This window comes from Phoxinus phoxinus (assembly GCF_949152265.1).
Source record: "Phoxinus phoxinus genome assembly, chromosome: 10".
Taxonomy (NCBI): Eukaryota; Metazoa; Chordata; class Actinopteri; order Cypriniformes; family Leuciscidae; genus Phoxinus; species Phoxinus phoxinus.
Window position 1 is genome coordinate 29,549,236 of NC_136885.1, and position 13,960 is coordinate 29,563,195.

Below are 13,960 nucleotides of genomic sequence, written 5' to 3' on the forward strand. Positions count from 1 at the left end.
GTCTATTGTTCACTAAACTTATTCAGACCATATCTAATTTATTGTTATTTTCTAGAGAGTTTATGTGGTTTACTCCCATGTTTAGGTGGAGGATCTGACACTGACAGCCCTCCTCAAGTTACAACTGACATCGCCAAAAATAATATCAAATTAATAATAAAACAGCTCCAAAACTTTTCAGATGCTGCCTTGTTGCCAGTTGAATGAAACTTGGTAGATTTTCCCAGCTGATTTTTACTTTGATACCTTTGCATATTCCTCCTAAGAAGACTTGTTTAATTCCAAATTTAAAGTAGTAGCTTATGATTTAGGTTATATTAGATTATATACTTTGTATTTTGCATAAAGCAATTTAAGCCCATTTTAGGACCATTGAAAACAAAATCTCAGTCACACTTTATTGTAAAGTTTTCATTTGTAAACATTAGTAAACTACAGTTAACAAGAACTAACAATGAAAAATACTTCTACATAATTTAGTTAATCTCAACATTTACTAATACCTTTTTTAATATCAAAAGCTGTATCTGTTATAACATTAGTTAATGCACTGAACTAACATGAACATTTTAATTAACTAACAATTGCTGCAAAAATGTATTGCTCATTGTTAGTTCGTGTTAGTTATTGCATTAAATAATGTTAACAAATTAACCTCATTGTAAAGTGTTACCAAAATTTCATTACTGTACTATATACACATTTCATGTTTTCATTATTAATTTTTAAATCAGATTAAAATTCAGTACAACAAACAACACTAAAACTTTAATTAAAATAAAGACAGCTTAAATTTTCTTTAAGCATTTTTCTTTTGATTTTTGGGATAAAATATAACCTGTGAGATTTTCTCGTTAAGAATAAATTGTTAATTTAATGAGAGGCATCAAAAAAGGTCAGAACATACGATCAGAGAAGAAAAACTAATGATCAATCAAAAATGTTTTAATATTCCAATGACATTACAGTGGATGCCGGTACTGTACATTGAAGCATTCCATATGCATGAAAAACACCTGGATGCCATCATATTATGCACATTCCTGAATTCAGTTGAATCCATGACCAAAACACTGACTTTAAGAAAGTATGTCGAGATCTTTTGCCCCACAGATGCAACTCCAAAAAAGGTCCATCAAGGATTCTAAAACAGAAATAAAAAAAGAAACAAAGGCTAGAAAAATATAAAGGAACTCTTATAAAGTGCAGCTAAATTCTGAATAAATGAAAGCATCATACCTTTGAGACCCTGGAACGATCTCAAACGTCCGTCCCCCATTTCTCGCTCACTGGGTAGGTTAATTTTCATCTTTATTCCACTCCATTGGTTCTTGTTTGGCATTTAAAAATACCTCTTCATCCATCGCCATGTGTGAGGGTCCTGTGGTTCGTACCTGCATGCTCTTCTCAAAAACTTCAGGCTTTATTTTATATTTGGACAGTTCTTCTCTGGTAATGTCAATCAGTTCATTTAGTCCACTCTTGCTGGACCCTTTGTCATCATTAACATCTTCCAAAAGCTCGGTGCTCTTGAGAATCCCAGCATCCTCCTCGAGCTCTACAACACTATCCATCGGTTCCCCAACAGACTTCACTTTTCCAGAACGATCGCCCTCCTCATCCTTTATAGCAGTCGTTTCCTCTGTCCCAACAATCACTTCTACATCCTCGAAGTTTTTCATGGGCATCTTTTTATTTTCTTCTGTTGCTTCCATTTGTTTTTCAATATCGGTCACAGTCTCCACAGTATCAGCATCTTCTTTCTCTTTACTGATTCCTTCTGTGCTCTTGAGTCTCCCAGCATCCTCCTCGAGCTCTACAACACTATCCATCTGTTCCCCAACAGACATCACTTTCCCAAAAAGATCACCCTCATCCTTTAACTCTATAGCATTTGTTTCCGCTGTCCCAGCAATTACTTCTACATCCTCATCAAAGTCTTTCATCGGCATCTTTTTATTCTCTTTTCCTTTCATTTGTTTTTCAGTATCAGTCACAATCTCCACAGTGTAACGATCATCTTCCTCTTCACCGATTCCTTCTGCGCTCTTGAACTTCACCTCCTCTGTGTCCTTCTGAACACCAAACAATCCTTTTCCTTTGATTAATGATTGTTCGTTCTTGTCCATAATCCAGGGTAGACTTGTTATCAGAGATTGTGCGGTACGGGGCAAAGAAGCTGTAGCTAAAGCAAGAACAAAACATTGATGTTAAGTGTTTTCATTTTAAGTTATTATAGTCTCTGATGCCTTCTACTTACAAGTTGCTTCAATTTCACAAGTTGAATCACAACATTCACAAACGGATGCATCAGTGTAGAGTTCGTCCCACCTGTTGGTACAAGATAAGAATCTTGCTTCTCTGCATTTACACAGTATGTTGCACATATGTGTAATACAATTATTCACCTTCTCTCTGCATTGTCATAGGTACAGGATTTTGCTGTTGCGGTAATCGCATCGTGAACCGATATTGTGCAATGCAGGTAAAAGTGCTGTACAAATGAGGAAAAAATGCAATCAACACTCATACTCACACATATATATATATGTGTGTGCATGTAATCAACACATGTAATTAATTTCATACATGCATGACAGACAGGGGCAAGTTGTCACATGTTTTATATGCTGTCATTTTTATTTAAAATTATCTGCCAATTTATAGGGTTTGATCATTTTGTTCATTACCTTCTACATCTTTGCTGTTTCATATTTCAGCAATAACAAATGCCAATTTGATTTGTTTTTTATATTTTACTGTTTACATTTTGATGAAAAGGCAATCAAATATCCTGATTTGTTATGCGAGATGGCTTTTTATTTTAGATGCATATTCTGGAACCGATTATCATCAAATTTATGTCAATAAACAGCAGGTTTCCTTTTAAGAGGGCTCCAGTCCATATAGTGTGACAAAATAACCCATAGGTCAATGTGTGCCAAGACTTCAAGGTGTGGACAACTAGCCCCGGTCTCCACATATACATATATATATATATCCCATTTAAGAATTAAAACATTACCGTGCCAGTAACTTGGGGGAGTAAAAAGGCATCAACTGAAAACCTTATAATATTTGACTGTCTTTGGAGAAAGCTGGAGAGACTTCCTTGTCTCCTGCTGTCCTCCATACACCTGAAATTGAGGTTTGGTGCTTATTTTTTGCTTTCTCCACGCTAAAAGTGTCTATGTTAAATAAAAGCAGAGTGTACCAAACAGCTTACCCATAATTAGAAATAACACTGTGTTGTGGAGTGGACTTTGGGTCTTTGGATGCTGTTGCATAGCAGGAGTCAACAAAGATCCTTTCGTCTTTGGACATATGAGCAGCACTGACTTCAAAATACATGGGCTCCCCAAGCACAAAACTCACATTTTCTTCAAGTCTTTCCCAGCGTTCTGGAGTTCACACACAGTTTAATAGACCGATGGGCACCAACATCATATTTAGAGGTCAAACAAAACATGAAATTATATAGAAAGAGTAAAAGCTTACCATTACACACAGAAATACTAAACTTGGCCCTGCGCTCAAAAATCTTATGCAACACGCGCTCCCTCGGCACAGGCAGGAAGCCTATTTTGTAGGAATAATGAAATCTAGAAATTGGAGAAAACAAAAGATGAGGTGAATTTAATTTCCAACTCCGGAAACCTCTTCAGATTCATGGCTTACCTATTGTATAGGCACTGGACGTTTAGCGTGAGGGGCACCGCTCGGATGACTGTCCCTTGAGGCTCTGGTGTATAGCGCACCGTGTTAGAATACATGATCTGGCCGTTCATCATCTGAGGAGGATCAAACATTGTAATGGTAATAAATTCTTTAGATTCTCGAGTAAGGTTTAATATTCTCGTATAGGAGAGTAATAAGAGCCTGATGTCTCAAATAAGATGGGCCTACTCAACAAAAAAAACAAAACATTGGCAAACTTTTAAGATTATTATGAGAATTTGACTTTACCATATCTAAATGTGTTCTATAGTTTTCTAAACAATGGAATAATGATTCATCACAAATATCTTGACAATTGTACAATTGATAGTTGTATGCTATAATTTTTCAGATTTACACAGTATTCTAATGGTGTGTTGAAAAAAGGAAACTAGCCTTTTAAGTAAATATTTTACTGATAATATTTTGCACACATTTATGAATATTTAATAGCACAAATATAGGCAGCTATATATATATATATTGCTGCCTATATTTGTGCTGTTAAATATATTCAGAAACTAAAAAACACTTATAACAACATGTTTTTAACATTGCTTTAACTCTACTTTTTTTTTTTTTTACAAGTTAGGCTATACAGGACTCCACTAATTTTATTTTAAGTCAGTTAAAATGTAGCCTAATTTAAGTTGAAATCAAACATCCACGTTGATTGTACTTAATTTAAGGCAGCAACTTTTTTAGTTTAAAGAAACCTCTGACAAAAGCGCAACTTTAAGATAAGTTTTATCGTATACAACTAGGCCTACTTACCGTTAAAGAGCTATCGCAGTCATTGAGGTCGTAATGGAAATATAAGAAGTTCTTGTCGGAGCGTGACACAGGACATGTTCCCAGGCGAAACAAAGACGGTGAACTTCTGAAGCCCAGTAGATTCTCATTCATGCGCACCGAGATCTTACTGTAACCACACCAAACCTCTACGCCACGAGCATTACGCACGGGAGACACTTGGGCAAACTGAGGGTTCACTTGAGGAATTAGAAGACTAGTCAAAAGGTTTGGTAAGTGTCGTCTCCCGGAGACAGGCCTGAACAGACCCATGTCAACGAGAGGAACTGGGACATGTTGGAACATTGGGAAAACGTGATATGGTCGCATAACCGGAGGATTCTTCATAAACTCACTGTCTTCTGTCCATGGCCTGACAGCGCCTGACATGGGTTGCATGGCAAGGACTTTCTGCTCCGTGGATTCGACGTTGCTATATAGGTGACCCCCGGGCCCATGATTGTAAGCTTTGACGATGCACATTATGCCAAGAAAATACAAAGAACAATAAAAACACGAACTCATGTGCTCCATGATAGCCATTAACTCTTAAATGTGACAAAGGAAATAAATAAAACGCCGCTGAGAAGAACGCTAGGCGCGCCCTGTAGCCACCTGTTGATTGATGACGTGACGACGGCTAATTAACCGTTTAGTCATGAATCGGTTTTTTTTTTCGAAGTTTAATGAGCCGGTAAAAAAAACGTCATCACGTAATTCACGCAAGTCCCATTGAAGCCTGTATTTAAGCATATATTGCTTTTATTATTAAGGTTTATGAAAAACATTTATTGTACGTGTACGGTACCTACCATCATGATTTAGCATTAGCCGACATAGCCTAATAATTTTGTATATAACAGTAGCTACGGAAATCAATTTAACGTTACATCTTGTGGCTGTTGTAGGCCTACCTATTATATTTATATTCAATTAGGCTATATTCTAGCTACTTATTAAAGGCAAGTTTATTTATTATGCGGTTTGATCTTTTTTTTTTGACTTGTTACATCCTTGCTAAGCAGTTATTAAATGAACTTACTTATTCCTTATGTTTAGTTAGAAGCATGTACTTAAGATCCAATAATAGGCTACTGCAAATAGTGGTGTGGAAACTATTGTTTTTGTAGAAAGACGAATTCAATGCCAAGTAGCACTTTTTGACTGGCCTCAAGTAACGTTACGAGCTAGTTTTTATTCTTACACCACATGCTCTTACTGTGCAATAAACTTGTCCACTTTTAGGAAATGTCTCAATAAGAGCACGTAATATAGTCTAATTTATTCCAGCGCTTCATAAAAGTAAAGACCAGCAATATACATTTTAGGTACAACTTCCAGTTACTTATGATTTGTAGTAGGCCTATACATTAAAAATGCTATCAGCCAGCTTAACCAAACCAGTATAAACTTCTTAACATATGTGTTCTCAATTATTGATTTGATTTTGTCCCCCCCTTTAGATGCTCCTCCACTTCAACAGAAGTTTTGGTTTATGTGAGGGTTTTATTGAGTGGTGACAGAGCAACAATTTGTTCTGGATACTGTCCCCCATTAACCCCTCCATAGATCATATATATTTCCTATACTCTTCAATAATGACAGAGTACACACAAACATCTGTAGTTGTGTTATAAGCAGCTCAGAAACATCTGCATTTTTCAAAGTTTATCAGTGCTCAGACACGTTTCTGACAGTGCATGGTGAGTGTGACATTTATATGGTGACCAACGTCTGCTAAACATAACAAGATTAGAGGACCTACAGAGGCAACTCTCTCTTTAATAAAGAAACCAAAACTGATGATATCATAATACTTCAGACATTATGTTCTCATGAAGGATGATGTTGAAAGAAATGACAAAGTAAAGAAGCCAGTGAGGCCAATTACAAGTTTTAACTGGTTATTAAGAACATAAAGGACAGCAGTCATCATCACTGATCTGAGCAGAATAAGGTAGTTTGCAGGTCCTGATGCCTCAAAGGTTGCAGGTTCGAATCCCAGTCACTAGAATTAACCTTGAAAATGACATTTCACCCTAACATTGCTTTAACGTTAACTGGATGATGCATGGATGCTATGTACACAGATTACAATGGATGAAGATGTCATCAGTTAATTAAATATATGGTATTGGTCAGTCATACTGAATGAGGCGCGTAGCATCCAATATGAAGTTCTCACATGATGTTTGAATTGTCATGGATTTCTACACAGTTGCATGAGGCTTGAATTTTAGCTATACATATAATAAACCTTGATCAAACTCCTATAATCCTCTTCTATTCAATTCCGTCCAGTGGCTGACCAATAAATCGAGGCACTTGTTTAATACCATGTTTCCGTTACATAATATAAATGTCAAGCTTTAACCTGTACCAAGAAAGAAAGCAAACAAAAAAACAGCAGAAAACAGATTTTTCTTTTTTTTCTTTTTTCCTTGTTAAATAGTAATAAATACATGAGATGCAGTGGTTTATTTTTCATTTTTCTGAAGCAGGAGGGTTAAAAAGTTCTCATTTTTATTTATTTATTTATTCATTTATTTATTTATCTGTCTGTTTTCTTTAGCAGCAATCCGAACATGGTTGAGAGTGGAGATAGCAGCCGAGAGAGAAGTAGTTCACTTTTTTTGACTTGATGGCAAACAGCACTCACAGAGTGTTGTGAAGGAGGAAGGGGAGGAGGGGGAGAATAAAGACAAGAGAAAGCAAAATGAGAGGCAGGAAATGAAGTCGGAGTGGGAGGGGCTGCAGTCAGGAGGGCGTGACAGTGTCCCTTCATACTGAAGTATTCTGCCCTCCTGCTAGATCTCGCCCCAGACTCTTCCTTCCAACAGAAACATGGGGTAAGCAAGAAAATAAAAAGAGAGAAAGAGAGAGAGAGCTACAGCAAGATTTGGCTTAGCATATCCAGAGTTAATACAAATGTGTTAACGCTTTCAGTTTTCTGTCCAAAACAAAGAGGGTTAGAAAAAAAAGAGAGAAAAAGACAGAAACCAAAGTAAGAGAGGGGTGAGAGAGAGAGAGTCTAGTGAGATGGTGAAGAAGAAGAAGGCAGACTATTTTTTGAAACGAACAACAGGGAAGCATTTTGGTTTTCCTTCTGGCAAAATGTTTTGATGTTTTTCAAGACTTTCCTGTATCACTTCCTCCTTTATGTGAAGTCGAGTTACGTTCCCCCTCTCCTCGTGAAAGCGGCTCATGATTCAGCCTCCTCCTCTAGTTGTTAGTTGGTGTTTCTCACTGTGTGGCGACTAAAAACAGTTTCTGTCATTTGCTTTATTTCATTCGTAGGATTTGTTTCATAGTTTGAGATATATAAGCCAGTGTGTCAAGCGAGATAAAGACTGGAAACATTAAAAAAAAGTAACAAAAATGTGAGTGTATGTCTTGTGTGTGTGTGTTTGTGTGTGGGTTATGCTCAACTAGAAAAAAAGCAACCAAAAACAACAAAATGAAGCCAAGAAAAAAAAAAACTCAAACCGTTTGTTTGTTTTCTAAGCATAAGTATCATCTGTCTGAGCCCAAATAAAACAACTGTATAAATAAAACATTGAATAAATAAACCCCAAAAATACCCACCTCTCAATTTAGATCTCTTTCTAACCCCTTCTCCCGCTCCCTATGTAGTGATTCTTAATAAATTAAAAATGTACAATTACGGCAAAACCTCAAAAAAAAAAAAAAAAAAACTCAAAAAAAAAAAAAAAAAACATAAGGTACTCTCTCTCCCGCTGCTGTCGTCTTGACAAAAACATTCAATTTTTTTCAACAGAAAACTCCTTTCCTCGCCCCAAAAAAACGGCAAATAAAAATCTCTCGCTGCAAACCTGTCCTGAAATCACATAAAATCAAATAACAAACATTCTGAAACCTTCTGTTGCGACTACTTCGCTCGCTGCTCTTCTCCTTCAATTAAAGAAAAACAAACAAACAAACAGAAAAATAACGATAAAAACAGTTTCAAATCCCTCCCTTGACCTTCTCCCCATGCAAAACCAAATCAACGAAACGAAAAAACAAAATCAACTGTCTGATATTTCACAAGTTTTTCTCTGCGATTCTGTTACGTGTGGCCGCGCGCGTATGTGTGTGTTGTACGCTTACTACGTGTAATGTGTGTCGTGTGTGTGTGTACGTGTGGCGCTTTTTGTCACTGTTATGTTGTCGTTAAAATTTTCGTATGGCTTTTGGAATTTGTTCAAGATTTATCAAGAGTTGGCTGCACTCTGACCGCTCCCACTCCCGCTGCCGCACACTGCCATCATGGCGGACTCCTCAGAGTCCGGCCGCCCCCCAGCTCCCCCGACTCCTCTGGGCGGAGGCCCCCCGGTGAGCATCCCCCCCACTCCGACGCTTCCCTGCGGCGGGTTGTTATTGTTGTTGCTGCCGGCGTAGCACGGAGGGATGTATCCCAAACCGGAGGCAGCGACCATGCTGTCCTGGGAGGCTGGGGCCTGGGGCAACTGTTGCTGGGAAGCGGAAGGGGGCTGCTGGGGGGCCATAACTGTCCTAGTCCGAAAGGCAGAGAGGCCCAGGTGGAGGTTGGAGGAGCCGTACTGACTGGAGTCCAAGCTCGACGGGGGCGGCTGCATGATGGAAGACTGACCCAGGTGGTGGTGGTGGGTGAGGCTGAGCTCGATGCTGTCCTGCATCTGCGGGGAGGAGACGGGCATCAGCGCTGGGCCCTGCTGGCCCTGCGAGGCCTGGCCCTGCGGCTGGTTCTGCTGCTGCTGCTGTTGCCGGAGCTGTCTGCCGTTGCTGTGGTGGCTGCCGTAGATGGGGTGGGGATGGTGCGGCTCCATCATGCCCCCTATGTTGCCCAGGAAGTGGCGCGAGTGCTGCGTGGCTGCAGGCTTGTGCAACATCAGCTGCGGGTAGGAGGAGTCGCTGCCGCTGTTGGACAGCTGACCCATGCTGCTGTCTCCTCCTGGCCAGATGCGCAACTGCTGCTGAGACGGAGCCTGGAGGGAGAAAAAGCGACCAGAGGGGATCAAGACGAGTCGTTTTGGCATCTTAAAGAGTAGCTGTGCGGTGCGCTAGAACAATCACTTACTTGTGGGCTCTGCATCTCGTAGTCTGTGTGAGTGACTGCACTATTGTAGTACCGGTTACTGTACCGGTAATTCCGGTTGTCGTTGGAAGAACCGCTAGATCCACCTGTGTTGGGAGCAACAACAAAGAGCTCATGTAAAAGGAGTCCTTTTCTAGATGTACTGTCCCCAAGTAACAGGTTTAAAGGGCGGTCACACTACACTTTTCATTCCATCGAATTCATACGCGTGCGAATGTGGGAGACAGGAAACACTCTCTCAAGTTTGCCACGAATTCGTATAGTAAAAGATCAATACATCACGCTATGACCTCTTAGATGAATTTAAAGAACACAAACTTTTAATATGCAGGATTCCAGTACACTGGAGTTATATTTTACTTGTTACACTAAAGTACTGTTTACTAAAGCATATTTTTTACTTGTTGCACAGCTCTTTGAAATGCTTGATTCTGATTGGCCAGTCGTAACATTCAGAGGTTGCAACCGTCGTCAATAGCACCCGCTCAGCTGGGAATCTGTCTCTTGTATCACAACACGGTCCCGCTCTCTCTCGTTTCATTAAAATGCAGTTGGTGCCATCTCGTGCCTCAGTTATCAACTGTATTTACAGTAAAACTAAACCGCCAGTATTAATAGTAGGTCTATGTTAATATTGTTGATATGACTGTAAATTATCCCTTAAATGTCTTGTTATAACTGGTTACCTCACCTGGGACCTGTTTTTCTTTGCATAAGCTTAAATATTTTAATTCAAATCAATATTTCGTGTCTAATTAATTACTTATGTGGCAAGTAGCCATGTAATAAGTAGGATAATGTATATCTAGCCGGTTGTTATCGCAAAATAAACCCCAAAAGGGTGATCTGGACCCTGACGCAATCTGGATCCCTTAAATTTTTTTTTTAAACAGCCGCCATCGCAACCGTTCCAGAGTCTGTATAAATCTTGCATGCTCAAAGTCTAGTGTGACCGTGGCATTACACACACTTACCGGAGCTAGAGACGGAGCTAGTGGTGGAGGTGGAGTGGCTGTGGTCCATGGCAGGGCTGGTGGAGGTGGAGCTGCTGGTGTTAGTGCCTTCATCCGTCGTCTTCTTAAAGAAGTTGTGCTGCAGCGCGTAAAAGGGCGTGATGCGCGTCTTGGGATCGTAGTCCAGCATGCGCAGGATCAGGTCCTTGAACTTCAGGTAGTCGCAGGGCGCGTGGCCCTGCTCTCCAGCTCGCCTCCCCCCTGGACCTCCCGTCTCCACCCCCAGGATCTCGTGCAGTCGCCGCGTGGCAGGTGGTTTATATTCCTGGAGTGACGAATCAACACAGAGCAAGGGAACAGAACGAGGCACAAACAAGTAGCATTTAGTGAAGTGCAGATAACGGTTGAAATGTCATCATTCAAAAACAAAGGTTGATGAACTATCAGTCAAAGAACATATTATTACCAAGCTGTATAATTAATAAATAGATACATCTACTAATGTTAGAAGAATAAACTTGTTATATATTATTAATTAAATACTATAAAGTCAACATGAAATGGCGTTTGTAACCCAATTCTGAGTGAAACAATAGTTATTGGAAAAAAATGGTTATTAGGACTGACTGAAACATGAAAAGTAGGTTTCATACTTTTCATGGAAATTCCATATCAAAATAGAGCCTGATGTGAATGCTTTATTTACAGTAACATTAAACCAGAATTAAACTACTGTGTTAGCTACAGGCAATGAAATAGGTTAGGAAACATTTTTATTCTTTGTAATATGTATAGGAAAGTAAATTTTGATTTCATGTTGACTTTAATAGGAAACTAAGCAGTCAAAGAAATCATTAATCAATGCAAGTGAAGGGGACTGAAAATGAGATATGTTTGTGGTTTTGTGGGAATAATGACATTTGCATAGGAGCTCTAAGTGTCATACAGGGTTCAACAATGAGACTTTTTGAAAGAATTTCAGTTGAAAGAACTACACAAAACCATAAATCATCATATGCCATCCTTTTCTAGCCAAATTTAAATGTGTTTATGCCTGTCATGGAATTACAATAAAGATACATGATTTCCAGCTATTATGGCAAATTAAAAGCATAAGTTTACTACAAATAATGTTTTTTTTGTTTTGTTTTTTTGTAGTAAACTTACTTTCTTCTTTTTCCTGAAATATTACAATATTTGTGAGACAAATATGTTGCTTAAAAAAACCCATATTGTTGAGCCCTGTCATATACACAGTTTGAGAACCTTTGACACTAAACCGATTCTGTGCTATTATACACTGTATCCTGGTCCATAAATACTACAATAAAGACTTAAAATGAACCAACATTTACATTGTAATAGAGTACAAAGCAAAGCTTTCAAATATTTTTCTCTATTGTCCACACAGAAGTACAAAATGCATGCTGGAGCATTTGAGGTGAGTCTCTGGATGAGTTGGCAGTAAGTGGCAGACATTAATCCTGTAAAACAAAGTGTATTAGGACCTCATCCAGACTTTTACCCTCCACCTGCTATCAGCTTTGCGTCTTAATCTGCGGCCACATACGTACGCACGCACACACTTTCTAGATTCTTAACCTGATGCTACTTTCACTTATCTTCACTGGAAACAGGGTCATTCTAGCTACTGGCTGCACTCGCTTAACCTGTGACCCATGCGTGTCGTTGACTAGACTGAGAGCTGCTAAGAAGTAGAGCTCTGCCAATGTAATTTACAAATTATTTTCTTACAACATTGCATCTATACTGTAAATCTTTAAACTGATATTTTAGTAACACTTTACAGTAGGTTCCATTTGTAAAAATGAGTTAATGCACTAAGAATTAACATTAATGAATAACAAGCTGTATTTGTATTAACTAGCATTAACAAAGACTAATAAATGTTTGGCCTTTTAGATCTTAATAACTGATGCATTACATTAAAATGGACAAATGGAATCTTATTGTAAAGCTTTACTTTTTTATTTACACTACTGTTCAAATGTTTGGGGTCAGAATGATTTTCATGTTTTTGAAAGAAATCTATGCTCACAAATGCTGCATTTATTTGATAAAATATTACAATAATAATGCAAATTGTTTTCTACTTTAATATCATTTAAAATGTAATTTAATCATGTGTTGGCAAAGCTGAATTTACAGCATCATTACTCCAGATTTCAATTTCATGTGATCTTTCTAATATGTTGATTTGGTGCTTACTTTTTTTACTATTATCAATGTAGAAAACAGCTGTGCTGCTTAATATTTTTGTGATAACCGTAATATTTTCAGGATGAATAGAATGTTAAAAAGAACAGCATTTTTGAAATTGAAATCTTTTGTAACAATGTAAAAGTCTTTACTATCACTTTAGAGTAGTATTATAAAAGTAATAAATTATTTCCAAAAGAAAATTGTACTGACCCCAAATGTTTAAATGGTAGTGTACACTGTTTGGCCAAAAGTATCTGGACACCCCAACCTCATATGTACTTAATGAGCATTTAACTTAAAAACTACTTGTATTAATAAACAGGTGGTCCAATCCTCTAAATTGTCATTATATGCTTTAGCATATAATATTTTAAAAGGGGTGGCTGTATATTTTTGGCCTTTTAGTTTACGTATCTCGATGTGTAAGTGCTATTCGTATTGTAAGTGCTATTGACATGCCTGCTCCTAACTGGTGATTCAGAGACAGAATGAGGATGGTTGTGAAAATGATGCTGATGAGGAGAACAGATGCTGTAGGTTTGGGTTTAGATTGACCGTGAGTCTCTGTAAGCACAGGTGGGTCAGTGGAGAGAGGAGGAGGTTCCCTAGCACACATTAGCCTTGCTTAAATTTAATCCCCAACCTTTTTTTCCACCCTCCTCCATTTTAGCCCTACTTTTTTTCTCTTCCCCTCTCCCTGAGGATAAGGTGAGCGTCGGCGTGGAGCAGGTGATGGTGAGGAAGGAAGGGTGGTCTTTGGGAGGAGGGCGAAGGATAAGTAGAAGCAGAGTTTTACTCACAGAGGCCGAAGGATAAAGTACCTTCTTAATGTCCTTGTTTTTCTTGACGGTCCATAGACCGTCGGACAGCTTGTCGAAGTACTTGCGTGCTTTAGGGGCCTGATCCAGCATATGGTTGGGCGGGACCCCCAGCACTTCCACTATTTTATTCATCTGGTCCACCTGAGAAAGATCCAGCACAGTGTCAGGGCAAAATTTAAATGGACTTAGTTGCAACTGATATGTTAGCATATATTAGATATCATATATATGACAGATCAATACCTTCTGAAATGCATTTATTACTTAAAGAGTTGATTACAGGGTGTGTACACAGGATATTGTGTTCAGACCAGTATTATTAGTACTATTTATATCATAGTATTTATTAATATTTTCAATTATCTTTTATTTTTATA

The 13,960-nt window shown here is 38.4% G+C and overlaps 2 protein-coding genes across 6 annotated transcripts in view; both read right to left on the minus strand.

Annotated features, from left to right (window-relative positions):
• Nucleotides 1-368: 368 nt before the first annotated feature.
• Nucleotides 369-5,229, minus strand: zp3d.1 (zona pellucida glycoprotein 3d tandem duplicate 1). Its single transcript, XM_079625899.1, has 9 exons — nucleotides 4,492-5,229; nucleotides 3,679-3,791; nucleotides 3,499-3,602; nucleotides 3,227-3,401; nucleotides 3,026-3,137; nucleotides 2,409-2,494; nucleotides 2,261-2,331; nucleotides 1,240-2,185; nucleotides 369-1,144 (listed from the first exon to the last, which is right to left on the minus strand). Exons 1-8 carry the CDS (start codon nucleotides 5,050-5,052, stop codon nucleotides 1,299-1,301), a joined length of 2,109 nt encoding a protein of 702 aa, XP_079482025.1. The 5' UTR covers nucleotides 5,053-5,229; the 3' UTR covers nucleotides 369-1,144; nucleotides 1,240-1,298.
• A 294-nt stretch (nucleotides 5,230-5,523) lies between these two features.
• dyrk1b (dual-specificity tyrosine-(Y)-phosphorylation regulated kinase 1B) overlaps nucleotides 5,524-13,960 on the minus strand; it is a 42,203-nt gene continuing 33,766 nt past the window's right edge. For 3 of the 5 annotated variants that reach the window (XM_079625199.1, XM_079625197.1, XM_079625200.1), the window contains exons 8-11: nucleotides 13,563-13,724; nucleotides 10,561-10,864; nucleotides 9,569-9,672; nucleotides 5,524-9,476 (exon numbers count right to left, since the gene is read on the minus strand). In XM_079625199.1, coding sequence (XP_079481325.1) covers nucleotides 8,724-9,476; nucleotides 9,569-9,672; nucleotides 10,561-10,864; nucleotides 13,563-13,724 — 1,323 coding nt within the window. In that variant the 3' untranslated portion in view covers nucleotides 5,524-8,723. The remainder of the gene's footprint in view (nucleotides 9,477-9,568; nucleotides 9,673-10,560; nucleotides 10,865-13,562; nucleotides 13,725-13,960) is intronic. The other 2 variants (XM_079625201.1, XM_079625198.1) reach the window with 1 other exon arrangement.